At 32.9% G+C, this 15,369-nt stretch overlaps 1 protein-coding gene across 9 annotated transcripts; it reads right to left on the bottom strand.

Moving 5' to 3' along the window:
- Positions 1–3,112: 3,112 nt before the first annotated feature.
- On the bottom strand, positions 3,113–15,313 carry LOC128178526 (reticulon-1-A-like). Of its 9 annotated transcripts, none has more exons than XM_052845731.1 (10): positions 14,769–15,313; positions 13,435–13,461; positions 12,337–12,366; positions 11,188–11,262; positions 8,683–8,890; positions 7,972–8,110; positions 7,780–7,849; positions 7,600–7,646; positions 5,922–5,980; positions 3,113–5,433 (listed from the first exon to the last, which is right to left on the bottom strand). In XM_052845731.1, the coding sequence occupies exons 1-10, from the start codon at positions 15,196–15,198 to the stop codon at positions 5,385–5,387; spliced, it is 1,134 nt and encodes a 377-aa protein (XP_052701691.1). In that variant the 5' UTR covers positions 15,199–15,313; the 3' UTR covers positions 3,113–5,384. The 9 variants fall into 9 exon arrangements, with proteins under 9 accessions (XP_052701691.1, XP_052701692.1, XP_052701693.1 ...); XM_052845732.1 differs by having other exon boundaries at positions 11,188–11,259; XM_052845733.1 differs by lacking the exon at positions 13,435–13,461.
- Positions 15,314–15,369: the final 56 nt, after the last annotated feature.

The raw sequence follows: 15,369 nt of genomic DNA, 5'->3' as shown, positions 1-15,369 counted from the left end.
CATACACAAACAAATACATGTATATAAAATACTTTCCAGGAAAGATTACCTTGGATATATTCTTGTTTCATATCATAGCTGATGTCACAGGTATTGAGCATATTTTTCAAAAGTTTCTCTTCTCTACCTATTGCAAAAGGAAGTGAAATAACTTTAAACTGCTGTTGGCTAGGTTATTTCATCATTTACGGACAAGTACGAGTCATGTATTATTCTTCATCCTCTGGTCACTGTTATTTAACTGGATTCAGTTATTTTTGAGAGATTTAGAAAACCAGCTCCATTTATTTTCTATATCTTTCATTCCCATTTGAATTACTAGTAATTTTTGAGCAACATACTTTTTCTCTATCAATTTATCTTGCATTACCATTTAATAATTAGATTTCAAGTCTGTGAATCCTAAACAGGATTGTGCCATACTAAGGTAATCGTTGGGGCTCTTTCGCATCTTGTATAAACTGTTTCTGATAACGCACTGATAGAATCATTTTAAACAATAGCTTGGACTTTGGGTAGTTGTGTCAAACAGCACTAGCTGTGACAAATGCCTGTCTATTTCATTGCTGGCCACTCGGATATGGGTCTTAGAAATCAACAAGATTTCTCTGGCATTTGAGCTAAAACTAAGCAATCCATGCATATTTCGCTTGAAACCAGCGTCATGTTTAACTTGTTTTGACGCAAGAAATATAGATAGTTACGTCCTACCAGAAGTCCAAGGTCTGGTTAAGATGCTTCTAATCTATATCGATCTAAAAAACATATCATCGTATGACATTAGTGACGTAACATCACAAGGTTACGATTTACACAATCGATTATATTCCTTTAAAAATTTAAGGTATCCCCGCACAGTGCAAAAAGCGTACCATTGACAAATTATGCATCCGTTAAGTAGACATTGAAGGATTTTTTTCAATCAACCGTTGTCATTTCTTTCTCTGATAATTATTATGTCGTTGTCGTTCGTCCGATGCCGTCTGCCTGTATCATTTTTTTTTACTTTTACATTTACTTTCTCTCGAGAACCACTAATTAAGCCAATTTCAACCAAACTCGTGTAAGAATGGGTATCTTGATTAAGATGAAGGACTTAATGCTTTTATAAAGGAATTAAATAATTTTTTAAAAAGTGAAAATACGATAAGTGTCCTAAGAACCATTGCGGAATGAAAAATTTGACAACAAAGCGTCTGTCTATAGTGTAGATTCTGAATTGTTCAAACCGTGATCCACCACCATCTCACACACCTAGAAAAAGATGCATTTTTTAGATTGGTATAAGATAGAGGCATCTTTCAGACAGTTATACGAATGACAATCACTATAAAGTTAAAGAATTTTCATACTTAAGCAAAGTTATTTGATATTAAAAATGCTGGACAATTCTTGAAGTGGATAACTATCTGGTTGGCTGGGGAATCGAAATGATGGTCCTTTATGTAAACTAACGCCTATATACCCTTAAATTAGCCTTTGCATCGGAGTTGATCATAAGCGATAACTCGCTGCATATTAGAACCATTTTAACAAGAGCTTGGACATTGGATAGTTGTGTCAAACAGCAATGTGACGATGGCTTGTCTATTTCATTGTTGGCCACTCATCCACGGCTCTTTGAAATCAACAAGATTTGTCTGGCTTGTAGTCTAAGACTTTGCAATCTGTGTATATTTCACTTGAAACCAGCGTCATATTCAAACTTTTATAATATAAGAAATAGATAGTTACGTCCTACCGAAAGTCGTTATAATGGCTCTACCTCGGTGACATGTCGATGATCAAATGTAGATTACCTAACATCCAACTACAGCTGTGGATGTTATCTGGAGTGGCGGTGAGGGCGTGTTCTCACTGCATGGCAGTTTGTGACTTTCATTCTACAACAGCAGACTGTTACAAATTGCTATTGAATCTCTTTAATGATAAATATACATGTAGTCAGCTGTATATCTTTTACATTATTCTCTTTTGAGAAGTGGGCAGGCATAGCCTACATGTAGGCTATGCCTGTCCACTTCTCACAAGAGAATAATCTTTTATAATAAATCATGATTAACTTTTGACGAAATGACATGCCCATTTTGTATGGGAAAAAAGAGTCGGGAGATTGCCCTTCTGGACGAATGGTTTTAAGAAGATTTTTTTCAAAATATTTCTATGTACATATGTAAAACCCCCATTGTGGCCCAACCCTATCCTTGGGGGTCATGTTTTAAACATTTAAATCTACCTTACTCGAGGATGCTTCTCCACAAGTTATGCACAGCTTTTCTAGCCAATTGGTTTTTCAGAAGATTTTAAAAGATTTTTCTCTAAATAATATTATATGAATATTCGACCCTGCCCCCGTTGTGTCTCCACCCTACCTCCAGAGGTCGGTCGTGATTTGAACAATATTGGATCTATACTGCCTAAGGATACTTCTTCTAAAATAAAGCTTTTCTGGCCAACTGGTTTTTGAGAAGATTGTTCTCTAAATATTCCCAAGTAAAACTTCCGACTTCCTTTGTGGGCCCCACCCTGCCACCAAACAGCGTGATTTAAACAATCTTCCGTTGAATATACACTACAAGTAGATGCTTCTACCCGAGTTAAGCTTTTTCTGGTCAAGTTGTTTTTGTGAAAAAGATTTTTGAAAGATGCCAACAAATTGTCAATAATTATCTCCCTTTAAAATAGGGCATGGACCTTCATTTTCCCTTTCACGTTAGAATTCTTTATGCAAAGTATGGCTGAAATCGGCTCAGTGGGTTATGAAGGAGATGTCCATTATGTCAAAACTTTACAGACAGGCAGATGGACGGACGACGGACAAAAAGAGATCAAACATATAAAATCATGTACTGCACGAAATAATCATGTTGATGCCAGACTCCATCAAAGAATTGGCCATTTCTTCTATCTAACGTACTGATGAACACTAACAGTAATTTTATTACTTTTAATTACTCTGAATGAATAATTCGTCAATTTTTAAAAGGAAAATTAAATATTCATATAAACAACAAAATGCTTTCCTTGTTGATTTATGCAGTCTTTGAAGGTAGCGATCATTACTGAAAATATTAACATAACCTGCTGGGCATAGAAAACAGAAATTCAGATGCGATATTGAACATTCAGTTTAATTTTGTAAGAACATCTAAAGTCACAAATTTCAAGCCAGACAGAAGACAAATTTATACAAGTTAAGCTTCAACTTAACAGGGCAAGAGAAAAAGGAATTTGTTGAACAAGGTGTATGACTGGACAAAAAATAACATCCACACATCTGAGTATTCAGGAAAGGCTGGGTCAAAAAAAATGTGCTCTTAGTGTCCATTACAAATGTTTATAATATTTGTTACACTTTTTAAAAAAAAATTTCAATCATTTCGATTCCATGGATAAATCAAAGAAAGCTTTTTATTTCATATTTGTCTTGAATTTCAGAAAGAATTTGAATATGTATAGGTGTCAGTTAATTAAAGACTGTTCACACAATCATGAATCTTTAATACATAGTTCAGTTTTCTGCATTATAATGGTATGTACATTGAGATCAATTAACTTCTCTATCTACTACATGTTACTATCCCCTTGTTCAATGTTATATTAAGTACATGACAAACAACTCTGTACAGACACCTTACTCCTTACAATGTATTGCTGCTGAAGTTTAATATTTACACACAAAATTTTGAATTTTGCAAATTAATGACTTGGTCAAGGGAGACAATTGTAGTTTGTCTATAAGAAATTATTTGTCCATCACCAGCAAGCAATGTCAAATCCTTGAAAGGTGTTACAAAAATGGGGGAAATGCTGTCAAATTTCCATCATCTAACTAACCAAAGTGTAGGACTAGAATGTACACTGAAATCATACTCATCCTATGAAATGCACATACATGTATTAGTTTTTCAGCACTGCTAAAATAATACATTTTTTATCACCAACAAAAAAGCTTTAATAATGATGGAAAGTAGTTTCATAAACGTTAAGATAAATAAGCAAGGTATAGCATTGTTTACATAATCCAGCATCAGTAATAAATGTACAACAACCATTGTATTCACATAATAACCAAATATATGTGCCAGACATCATCTGTTGGTGAAAATACACCATCAATCCCTCATTACATCTTTGTTTAAACTGCACAGCCACAACAGTTGATGTACAGTTAAAAAAAATAAAGACTACACCACACCACAGGAGTATTGCTCCATTATATATATGTTATACATTGAAAATTTTCATAGAAGCTATATGTAATACAACATTAAGTAACATGTACTATGGATACAAATACCATAAGCCTCACAAGCATGGGCTGTGGAAAAAATAACTTGTCTACGAGACAAACAAGGTAATACAAAGTTGCTGATGTTATTATAAAGTAGTGTAGTATTATGCAACTAATGTCATGTAAACATTCAGAGACTCTTCAGAGACACTAGGTTCACTAAGTTTCTTCCATTGTTTTCATCTCTTTCCTACTAATTATTACAATGCGCATCGAGATCAAAAGTCCATTCATACAAATTCTGGATTCATTTGGGACTTTTGGACATGTCCAATTTTATTCTGCAAATATCGACTATTCTGATACATAAAATAGCATATGGTGTAAAATTACTGAAAATATCTTCCAAGTTGGGACATGCTAGAATTTGATTTGAGACATTCGGTTTTAGTCCACTCTAGGTAGTAAAAATGAATACTAGACATAGATACAAACAAGGCTGGCATAATGGCACAGGTGAGGAGCCATAATAACTGGCTAACTTTGGTTTTATAAATCTAAGTGATGTTGGAAGCGAAAATTTACAAAATAATAGCACTTCAAGAAGAAGGGGTAACTGGTGGACATAATTATAACATAAAAATAGCACGCTAAGGAGACATGTTGGCAAAATAAAGAAATAAAATTATCAAGAACAAACAAGACATTCAACATACTATAAACAAATCATACCCCGTCAACCATTCAACAAAGGAATAACAAAAATATTATGATTTCTGAATAACTAATGAATTAAATGTGTTGGACAATGGACTTTAAACATTTGTACATATCAATAGCAAAATTTAGGTGGGGCATTACATGTATGTGGGGTTTAAGGACTTTAAGGCCAATCTCACTCACACATATACCAAATGGAAACTTTCCCTGTACACACTGTTCTCAAATCTCTACTCAATAACTATAAATACAAATGTTTTTTTCCAAAAAAATCAACAAATATAAATAGCTAGCCTGCTTAATACAGTCAATATTTTACACAAATATATTCACAAGTCTCTGGTGACAACACACAACTGATTAAACTACAGTCCACAAAAAGCTACATGTTTTGTTGATAATTCATTACTATTCATTTCTATCAGCCAGCTTATTGCTTCTTCTCCTTTTTCTTCAAAAAGGGAACCTTTTCCTGGACTCTGATAAAATAAAACAATACACTGAGAATGAATCAAAAACTATGAGACTTCTACTCTATTCAGAAGAATTTCATTTCATAACTCTTCTTTGTGTCAGTTTTACTATGTATATTTGTAAGGTATTTATTGGTACAAACATGACATTATTAAGATTTTTTTCTGCAAAGCTTGGGATTTCACAAATTCTCTTCTTTTTTTTATACCTCATTTAAGTTAACATCATATAAACATGTGTAAATGCTTTACAATCAATAGGACACCTGATACATTTTGCTTACTACAGTAATTGGGACATATATTCAGGAGAGGTTTTTTAAAGGTAAAATATTAATGAATGAAAATTTAATTTTTGATCTTTGGTTTTTTTTTAAACTTTATTCCTCGATAGCAAACTTACATTTCAAATTCATGTTTAATGAACATTTCCAGATGACTTCTTGCTAAACAATCAAGTATACATTGACAAAGTTAGATAATCCTTGACTTACTGTTTCCAAACATTGTCTTTTTGTGTGCGTGCCAGATCAACGTAGTTATCAATCTGAACCTAAAAAAAAAACAGACAGGAAAAATTATGGACTAATACCCCCGCTAGGCTAATTTCAAATGGGACAAATAATTGAATTGAATAATAAAGGTTTGGAACACATACAAAAAAAAATTTCTAGAATTGTAAAAAAAAAAAAAATAGTTAACAAAGAAAAATTAAAATCAAAATTGTCAGAATTTCACTGTAAATACATATCTATAACAGTAATACTTTTACAAATGTATGTATTTGATGATATATTTTTTTAATTTAATTGATTTAAAGAAAAACCAACAAAATGACAATAATCCCTCCCTTTGCAGTGAATAGAAATACCAGTAGCCAAGCAATGCTCTTCTGTTGATAAAACTTTCAATATCTTTCTAATAAGAGTCTTGACAGATGCAATTAGTTGTTTCAAATTTTCCTCACTTTCTCCTATGGCACAATGGAACTCCATATCAGAAAATTGATCCCATAGGACTATGATTTTCTTTGATGAACTTGTTAAATTTAATAAACTCCCAAACATTACCATAATTACCATACTATGTAAAAATATGTAAAAAAAGAAAATTTAATATTACAAACAATTTTAAAATTGCCAAAACACTACAATCATATCAGTAATTTTGAATTTCATTAAAATTAATGCCCAATAGGGTCACTTCATCAATTTACTTGACAAATAAATTTAAACAACCTCTAAAAATAGTTTAACTTCTTTATTAATAATTATATTATTTATTTCCTTATAATGATAGACCTTTTGGTTTACATGAAACAGTTTTAAAATAGCCCCAAAACCATCACCCACTTTACAGATTATCAATTTCCCCTAAACACATGCTCCATCTGAACCATGGCTCAGATAATGGCTCCCTTGGGACAAATGAATTCAGCCACACTTGTCTTTGATGTTCTTATTAGCTCCTAAGAATTTATCATTGACAAACAAAAACTTTGCATTGTCAGTTGATAGAACACTTATAAAAAATAATTTCTTTTTTATTAATTAAGACATAAAGACAAAAAACTCCATCTGGATGTATTTATATAAATATATTTTAGAGTGTTTTCTATTAATTAATTAATAAAATCTGTAAGGATTACCTCCCTTACTTTTCAACATTAGTGTACAATATATATATAGAATAAGGAAAATGAAAACTGTCATAAAATCATTAAATCTTGTCTGATCTTAAAAAAAATTCCAGGTGCACATCTTCAGATGGTGTTCAACATATGTACAAATTTTCAAACTGTTCCATGCAGTAATAAAAAATTCTATAGGGGGGACAAAGTTGCGTCTACAGACAGACGGACAGACGGACGGACAGACAGACGGACAGACGGACAGGGTGAAACCAATATACCCCCCTAAACTTCGTTTGCGGGGGTATAACTATAGAGAAGTGTTATCATAGTGTTCATATATATGGATTGTATAATGCAATCTTCTCTTATTATTCTCTCTCTCTCTCTCTCTCTCTGCCCATTTGAACAATACTAAATTCAATATCCTGTCCAGAAGCTATCACCAAATGAAGTTTGCAAAATTTATACTTTAGGTTAAAAAGCCTATGTGTAATCAGTCATTATGATAATTTGTATTTTTACTTTTTTAGTATATTTACCTTGTATGTTTCATACACTTTGGGCAAAGTGAAGATAGCAACTACAGCTGAAATGAAAAAACGGTAAAATAAAGACATAGTTTTAAACTTATGAAATAAAGTTATATATACATGTCAAATTTCCTCAACTGTCCTTAATTTTTTAGACAATTTCTTGCCCCCAGATTATGGTTTACCTACCCAAGATGATTAAAGTCATGCCATTGAACCAGGATCCAACATAGGTCAACACCCACAGAAGAAGTCCAAACTGTAAAATTTCAAGGGACATAATGAATAGCACAATGATGTGGTTATAAAAGCAGCCTTGCATGCACCGACCATCAAGCTCATTATTCATTAAAAACAATTATATTCTTGTAAGTTTGTTACCTTGATAGAGTCTACTAAATCCTCCACCAAAAACAGGCGCCTAAGCTCCCGGAAGGTGCAGTTAAGGTGCTTCAGAATATCAACAACAGCATCTCGGGCTTTGTCTTCTGGTAAGTCAATGTTCATTTCCAGGAAGTGTCTAAAATAGAAAAGACATAAATTACCCTAGCATTAACCAAACCCAAGAATCAGGATTCTTTGTTCATCATTTACTGTACCAAAGTCAGAAAAGTTTATGAATTACAAAGGAGAATCTTGATTGTTTCAATAAAATGAATACCTCTGTAAACTGTTAGATCATATCTTTGCAGCATGTGTAATGTGTACAAACATATCATTGTTCTTTTTTAAAATTAAAAGTTTACACATGTAGATTCAGAAGTTTCTTTTCACCAACTGTTAAACAAGGCTTTTAAAAGATATAAAAAATAGATCAATATATTTCATAAGTCAGTATGATTTCTAATATTAGCGGTATAACTTCATTCTGGCCAACAACAAAACCTATTGCAGAAATAAGCTTTTTTCTTTGCAGTTCGTTGACCGAAATATTTCAGTAGACTAAAAATAACAACACTATCATGTTTCCTAATGTTCCTTTTCCAAGGCCAAACAGCTAAACAAGATATTTAAAACTGCTCTAGATCTTAGCGACCCTCTCTATCACTCTCATAACTAGGTCCACTTGAATGGGAGGGGTGGCCCACTTACTTGAATGGGTGGCCCTCTCCGGACTTCTGTACAGCCTGCAGGACATTCTTGTAGATCCTGAAGCTGAGGGTGACAGTTAGGACAGCCAGGGAGAGATAGGCCAGCACGCTCAGGACAGAGAAACAGGAAAGTGACAGAAGGACAAACAACATGGAGCCAAAGACCACTCCCGTCTTCTTCACATCCCGCCAGTAGATCAGATCCAGCACTGTATCAAACAAGAAACCATTCATATAGAGAGAGAGCTGGTAACAAAATCAAATAGAGGATCTTAAAAATATTTCACTGCTCTTCACTTGTGAATATCTGTATACAAGTACAATGTACTAACATTAAATGACAGATTCATAGATATTGCTGGTATATCAAAGTTTAATAACTAAAAAATCCCATATAACTATCATATACATTTCCAATTTTAAAATCAATACTTCTTTCAGAAAAAAACACTCATCTTTAAATTGTTTACAGTTCTTATCAAACCAATAAAAAATAAACTTTTGAATGTATTCTAGTTTTAGTACTGCCTTAGTATTCTACAAAGTTAATGTACATATTCAAATGCACTGTACAGATTTCCAATATTGTACGGTTAAGTATATAAATGTATATGTATTGACAGTCCTACATTGTACACTTTCCTGATCCTCTATCAGCATGCTGCAATCAAATATGTCATGTTCTGACTTAAAGGCTTCAGGATAGTATCTTTTGAAATTTAAATGAAAAAATGTTCTTGATAAGCGTTGGAATGACTTTTGGGTCACAGCATGCATGAACTGCATATGCACCATTAATATGCATGTCCTTTGGATAAAACTAACAAAAACCTGATCTATAGAGCACCCATTCAGCCCCCTCTCACTATGTCAACATATTATGAAGCTAATAAAAGCATACAGTATCAAGAAATATTTGCATACATGTAGAAATTATACACTTTGACAAGCACACATGGATGTGTTGACTCTTTGTAATGACAGACCAGACCGAGACAATGCCTAAAAATCAATCATATTTAGCTGGCCAGAGTTGAACTAACCCAATATTTGATAGAGACAGAATTCACAATCAAACTGACAACCCTCCATCAGATGCTTATATCTACAGATAAACAGAGATCAGTGGCAGAAGATTGCCCTCAACTCTGTGTTTTATTTACCTGACAGCCTCAACATGGAATATTCCCTCCTTGAGTCATCTCCTTTTTTTCATGTTGCTCATTAATATTGGATTTGCAAGATGATGAGGTAACACAGAGTGAACTAATTAAAACTATAGATCTTCCTATCTGTAGCCAATCGTAAGAGGGTGTCCCATTTAAAAATAAATCTGCACTGAATGATTCATTTTAGATCAAAATCCTGGCTAAGAAATATGAAAATGGTATCATTTATTTCTTTAAAATGTCAGTATGATAAATTTCTTGAAATATTTTAGAATCAGTGATACAAGTGCTTGCTCTTATTCCACAAGCTTATAAATTCTTTAAAAAAAAATACAAAACAGCTGTAACAACGCAACTTCAATGTTTAACACACTTCAATGTTCTTAATCAAACATTTCCTTTTTTTTTCTTAACTTACAAAGGAAACCAGGAATGTGAAACAAGCTTTTGTCAAAGGCATAAACACAAGTGACTACACTTGTAATTCAATTTCTGCTCATCACATGCCTCTTACAATGCACTTGGCTCAGTGTGTTTTCCTGTATGGGTGGTTCACTCAAAGAAATGGCTGCTTTATTAATATACACAACGTCTCATTTTTCTCTGAATAAACACACACCTTACAACAGATAAAGTAAACACTACAATGATTATAAAACCTGAAGAATGTTTAGGAGAAACTGACCTATCGTTTTATATATTTATGCAGATGTTTGATACTGGTATACTTAGAACATGTAGAACACAGGAAGCGCCTGGGATCACATCCTTAAATACAATATATTATGGCTTGTAGTGTAGAAAAACATGCTCAACCGTAAACAATATAATTTTAGTGCTCAGGATACTGCAATTTATGCTGACATGCAATGCATATTCCCTGTTTTTAGAACTATTAAGGGCCCCCATCTTTGTTCAGTTAATAAGCTGTAAAGTCAAGGACAAAATACTATCATGAAAGTTGCATGGTCATTCAGCATGCAAATTTATCCCTCCTCCATCTGAACCAAAATTGCTTTCTGCAATATTTCAAATATTTTTTTTCATATGGCCCTCCAAAAATAATTATAAACATGTACACCTCATTCATGATAAGTAAATTTTCCATGAAGCAAGACAAATTCAACATCAAAAAGCAGCCTACAATTTGCTGGATCTGTATTCTGGTCACATCTCACCAATCAAGGATGCATATCCATCAGAACATATATGTATCTATGTTCCCTAAATAGGTAATCTTTAGTATTTAGCACTACTAATAAGCAAATAGTGCATATAAACATATGGGGAAACAAACGAATCTTTCTATGGTACATTTCACCTCATGCCTGACTTACATGTATACACCCCAGCGCTACTTTCATTTTCCACTTTTGCTTCATCTTTCTTCTCGATTTTACTCTTTTGTCCTACTAGTAATATGTAATATATCTCAATGACAAAATCTTCTGTGAAAATATGACATATTTTTACTGATTTAGTTGTGAAATCTCCTGAAGCCTGTTGCCAGAGTGGCAAATAACTTGTGCCAACAGAGAGTACTGCTGTGACATTTTGAAATCATTCTGCTTGAGAGTGGTTTGTCAATCGGATCAATACTGCAGAAATCGGATGCTGTTCTAATAAAGGAGCTCTAGCTGCATAGCATTACACGCTCTGAATTGCTCTTCAAGAGCCACAATCAGCTATAGTCCTTCATTTACAAAAATAATCCAACAAGTAATTTTAAACTAAAACACCTATCAAAATGTGTTTAAATTGGCATACTCCTTTATTTGGAAAGAGAAACTGGGCAGACAGTATTTTCTACACTTTGAAATTCATGTACAGTTCAATTGGAGTGGATACCCATTAGTAGAAATCATTTCTTTCCCTCAAACAGATCAATACTTCCACTGTATGACTCAATACCTGAATCAGGATACCAGCCTACTACTAGAGTTATAATACTGCACCAAAAATTCTGTCAGTTTGTTATGTCTAGCTCTAGTTTTAGGACGATAATAACTATGGAGGAATGGTTTCTCCATTTGATAAGAATCCAATAGTCCTACCCTACCATTTACTTCTGTATCCCCTGGGTCATCCTTATTACTCTGTACTGTTGCTCAGATAACTGAATTATTCTGGTAGAGCATCAAACTCTGTGGTATTTACATGGGCTCAATTTAAAATATACATAACATATACTAATATACATGGCGTGCATCATGATTGATTTAGGTTTTTTTAAACTGCCAACCCATACGTCAATACAGTTTATTGTTATAGTCATTTTTGAAAAATACAGTTAATGTTGCAATGTTTTTGTCGATAATGTAGAGATACTGTGCATCTGTTCATAGATTTCCTCTATGATTTTAAATATTAATATGTGCAGTTAATCTGACATCCTCAACCCCCCAAAAATATGTTTCAAAAGATTAAAAACAGAGCTATTCATAACGACGACGTATATAATACAAGAAAAGAACAGAATGCCTTACCTCTTGGGTCCACATTTTTCAACCAAGCATCTGTAAGAACAAATGAATCAAGGATAAAAAAAAGATAAATGGAAGTTTTTCAAATTAAAATTTATCAATTTAAGTATTTTTACATTATGTCATACTATTGCAATATTCTTTATTCAATTAATCATGATTAAACACTTAATACAAAAGAATTCAATAGACACAAAGAACTTTTTCTCAAAAAATTACAATATATATTAAAGCAATAGAAAATTGTGAAAATTAATGCTTATTAAGCTTTAAAGCATGCTGTGGAAAAATCTTTTAAAATAAGAAGAACATTGTGTAGAAAGCCTACATCTTAGACTTCACAACACTGAAAAGGGAGGACTAATCTGGGTGGTGTGGAATGTACGTAGGTTGAATTGTTTTCTTTTCTCATCAAATATATCTTTTTTTTCCCCTGTAATTCTTGTTAAGAGATAGCTGGAGATAGATATGTAAGACAAAAATCTGAATACAAATGGTTTTTCTATTTGTAAATCAACTGACTTATAATATTGGGCAATTGGGGAAAGGAATTCAATACAGCGCTCTTGAAGAAATTTCTGTTGAGAGTCATATGCATTATAAATTATCTGATGTCCCTCTGCACACCATACCATTGATGTTAAGAATAATTATGATTGGTAAATAGTGGTCAATTTGATGAGATAAACAGAATGATCAGTGAATATGAATAATGATTATTATAACTTCAGCAAAACATAACAATATATGAACTAGTCTCCCTTCCCTACCACCCTTCTAATTAACAACAGACTTATATGAATTCTTAAGTACTGTAATATACAGTTCAACACATTTTAAATTTAAATCATTGTCCATAACTAACAAAATTGTTCATCAATTTGTCTTTGTTACTGAACAAAATCATCAGACATGTACTCATCATCAAAGATCATGAATAACTGTGTTCAATTATTGACCATGCATTAATACTGAACTCAGTATTACATTAAATAACTGATGGAAGTGCCAGAAGCATCAGAAAAGAAACAAAGTAACAGAGTCAGGAACCAGACGAAGAATCATGCATGGTGGCTATACATAAATAAACCGAGTACATACCAATTTCTAAGGGCTTAGTCCTCTCAGCTAAAAGCATCCATGATACAAAAAGCAGAAATATTAGCTAAAGGCATATGTTGGCATCTAATTATTATCATTTCAGTCTACCATTTTAGTTTCTAAAAGTACTACAGCCTTTTCACAGTCATAATGTATGCTTTAATTTTCTAGTACATTGTATTACATTAAGTATAAATGAAGTCAGCGTTAGTTTTAAATTTAACATTCGGTGTAAAGGAAGTCAATGTATATAATTCCATGCCTCTGTTTTTTAAAGTATATGAAAGTGATTACTAGCTAGCACCTTATGTGCATGGGTATTTTAAACTGTGTTAATAATAATGTAATAATTCTACCTTGTTTTTCTAATTAATTCAAATTCAAATTAGATTAATTGTACATATGTGACATCACAATGAATATCATTAAAATTAATTCAAATTTATCATAATGGCTTCTATTTTTGCTTTATACGGCCACTGCCCGTGCAGTCATAATTCTTTGAATTCCTATATTCACCTTAAATTTCATTTTTTACAAGTACATGTATTGCTTGCATTACAAATCACTTTGTGCATTGTACAGAAAAGTGACCATGCCTGTAGTGTGAAATATGAAATAGTGTACCAGTAATTTATTTTATGTAGGTTTTAAATTCCATATTTGTAAACAAATAAATTGATTTGCATGGTACTGTTGGTACATTTAATTACCAGAATACATTTAATACACTTCTGGCATTTACCAAATAAGTAAAAGTAGGTGGCAAGTTTTTGTTTGCAATATGATAATCAGATATATAGTGGGCAATTATTTTTTTCTAATACAATTCAAACTATCAGATCATCTTCAACATGTGTTATTAATACACCCATCATTAAAATAATCTCAATTGTTTAATAAATTTAGCTTTTCTGATATGTTTATAGAGATCACAATAATATACATGTATATCTGCAAGTAAATCTGATATTCTGAGAGATTGTCTTTGACACTGAAAGTTTCTAAGAACATGTGCATGGTTAGGAAAGCCAGCATATTTAATGATATAATCCTATATTATTTAGACCTGTTATTTTCTCATCCATTTACCCTGATCAGTAAGGCTACTCTGGTTGCTGTGTTAATTTGTTAGTTGTTCTATAACAGTGTAAACTGATGCAACAAGGAAAAGGCTGCAGGAATTTCTTTCCAACCATTATATCAATATTCTTTTTTATAATTTTTTATAATTATTAACAAATATAAATTAAGTAAGCCATTAATATCAAAACTACAACTATACAATAATAAACCACGATGCAATATGGTGATGGATGCCGTTGGCCCATTACCTGCTGGTGCTGCAACTGCATCTTTTCTTTCGGGCAGTTTAACTGGTGTTTCTTTTTCTGAGGATGAAGTGATGGGACTGTTTTCGTAGGTATCGGGTTCAGTTTCACCTAGTAAGTCAAAACCAGAAGCAGGGGGTGCAGAGGGTTTCAAGGGTTCAGTATCGGTATTGCTACTACTAAACTGATCGAAATTTGATGGGGCATTCTGACCATATTGTTCCCCATAGTCAAGATCTAAAAGATTTTCAGTGTTAACAGAACCAGACGTTTTCGCTTGTGATGTATAGTCTGGCTCATAACGGTCTGCCTCCACCGTCTCACCCGAAAATGACGTGGTGGACACCTCCTCGTCCTGCTCCGGGATCTTATCCACCTTCTCAAACGCTTCAGCGCCTGTATCCCTGTTCATGAAGTCGTTTTCTGTATCCATTGTATGAGGTAAACTATAATTGTTTGGCTGGATACTCCTTTTTCGTCGATTTCTCTGTCCACTCAGTCGGTTAGCAAAATGAACTTGACGTAATTTTTAGACATGCGCAATGGCGCTTCCGGTTTCGGGAGTTTTCCTTGATTTAACGCAAAGTTTTAAAGCACATTTGAT

The sequence above is a fragment of the Crassostrea angulata genome, chromosome 3, assembly GCF_025612915.1.
Source record: "Crassostrea angulata isolate pt1a10 chromosome 3, ASM2561291v2, whole genome shotgun sequence".
In the NCBI taxonomy this organism is placed as follows: Eukaryota; Metazoa; Mollusca; class Bivalvia; order Ostreida; family Ostreidae; genus Magallana; species Magallana angulata.
The sequence above is the reverse complement of the archived record's forward strand: the minus strand, read 5'-3'. Positions and strand labels throughout refer to the sequence as shown.

Excerpts from the sequence above, each read along its gene's own strand:
- LOC128178526 (XM_052845731.1), bottom strand. The coding sequence starts at position 15,198 with ATGGATACAGAAAACGACTTCATGAACAGGGATACAGGCGCTGAAGCG. Across the intron at positions 7,850-7,971 it reads ATTTAGTAGACTCTATCAAG|TTTGGACTTCTTCTGTGGGT; the intron begins GTAACAAACTTA and ends GAAATTTTACAG. Across the intron at positions 5,981-7,599 it reads AAGTGTATGAAACATACAAG|GTTCAGATTGATAACTACGT; the intron begins GTAAATATACTA and ends TTTTTTTTTTAG.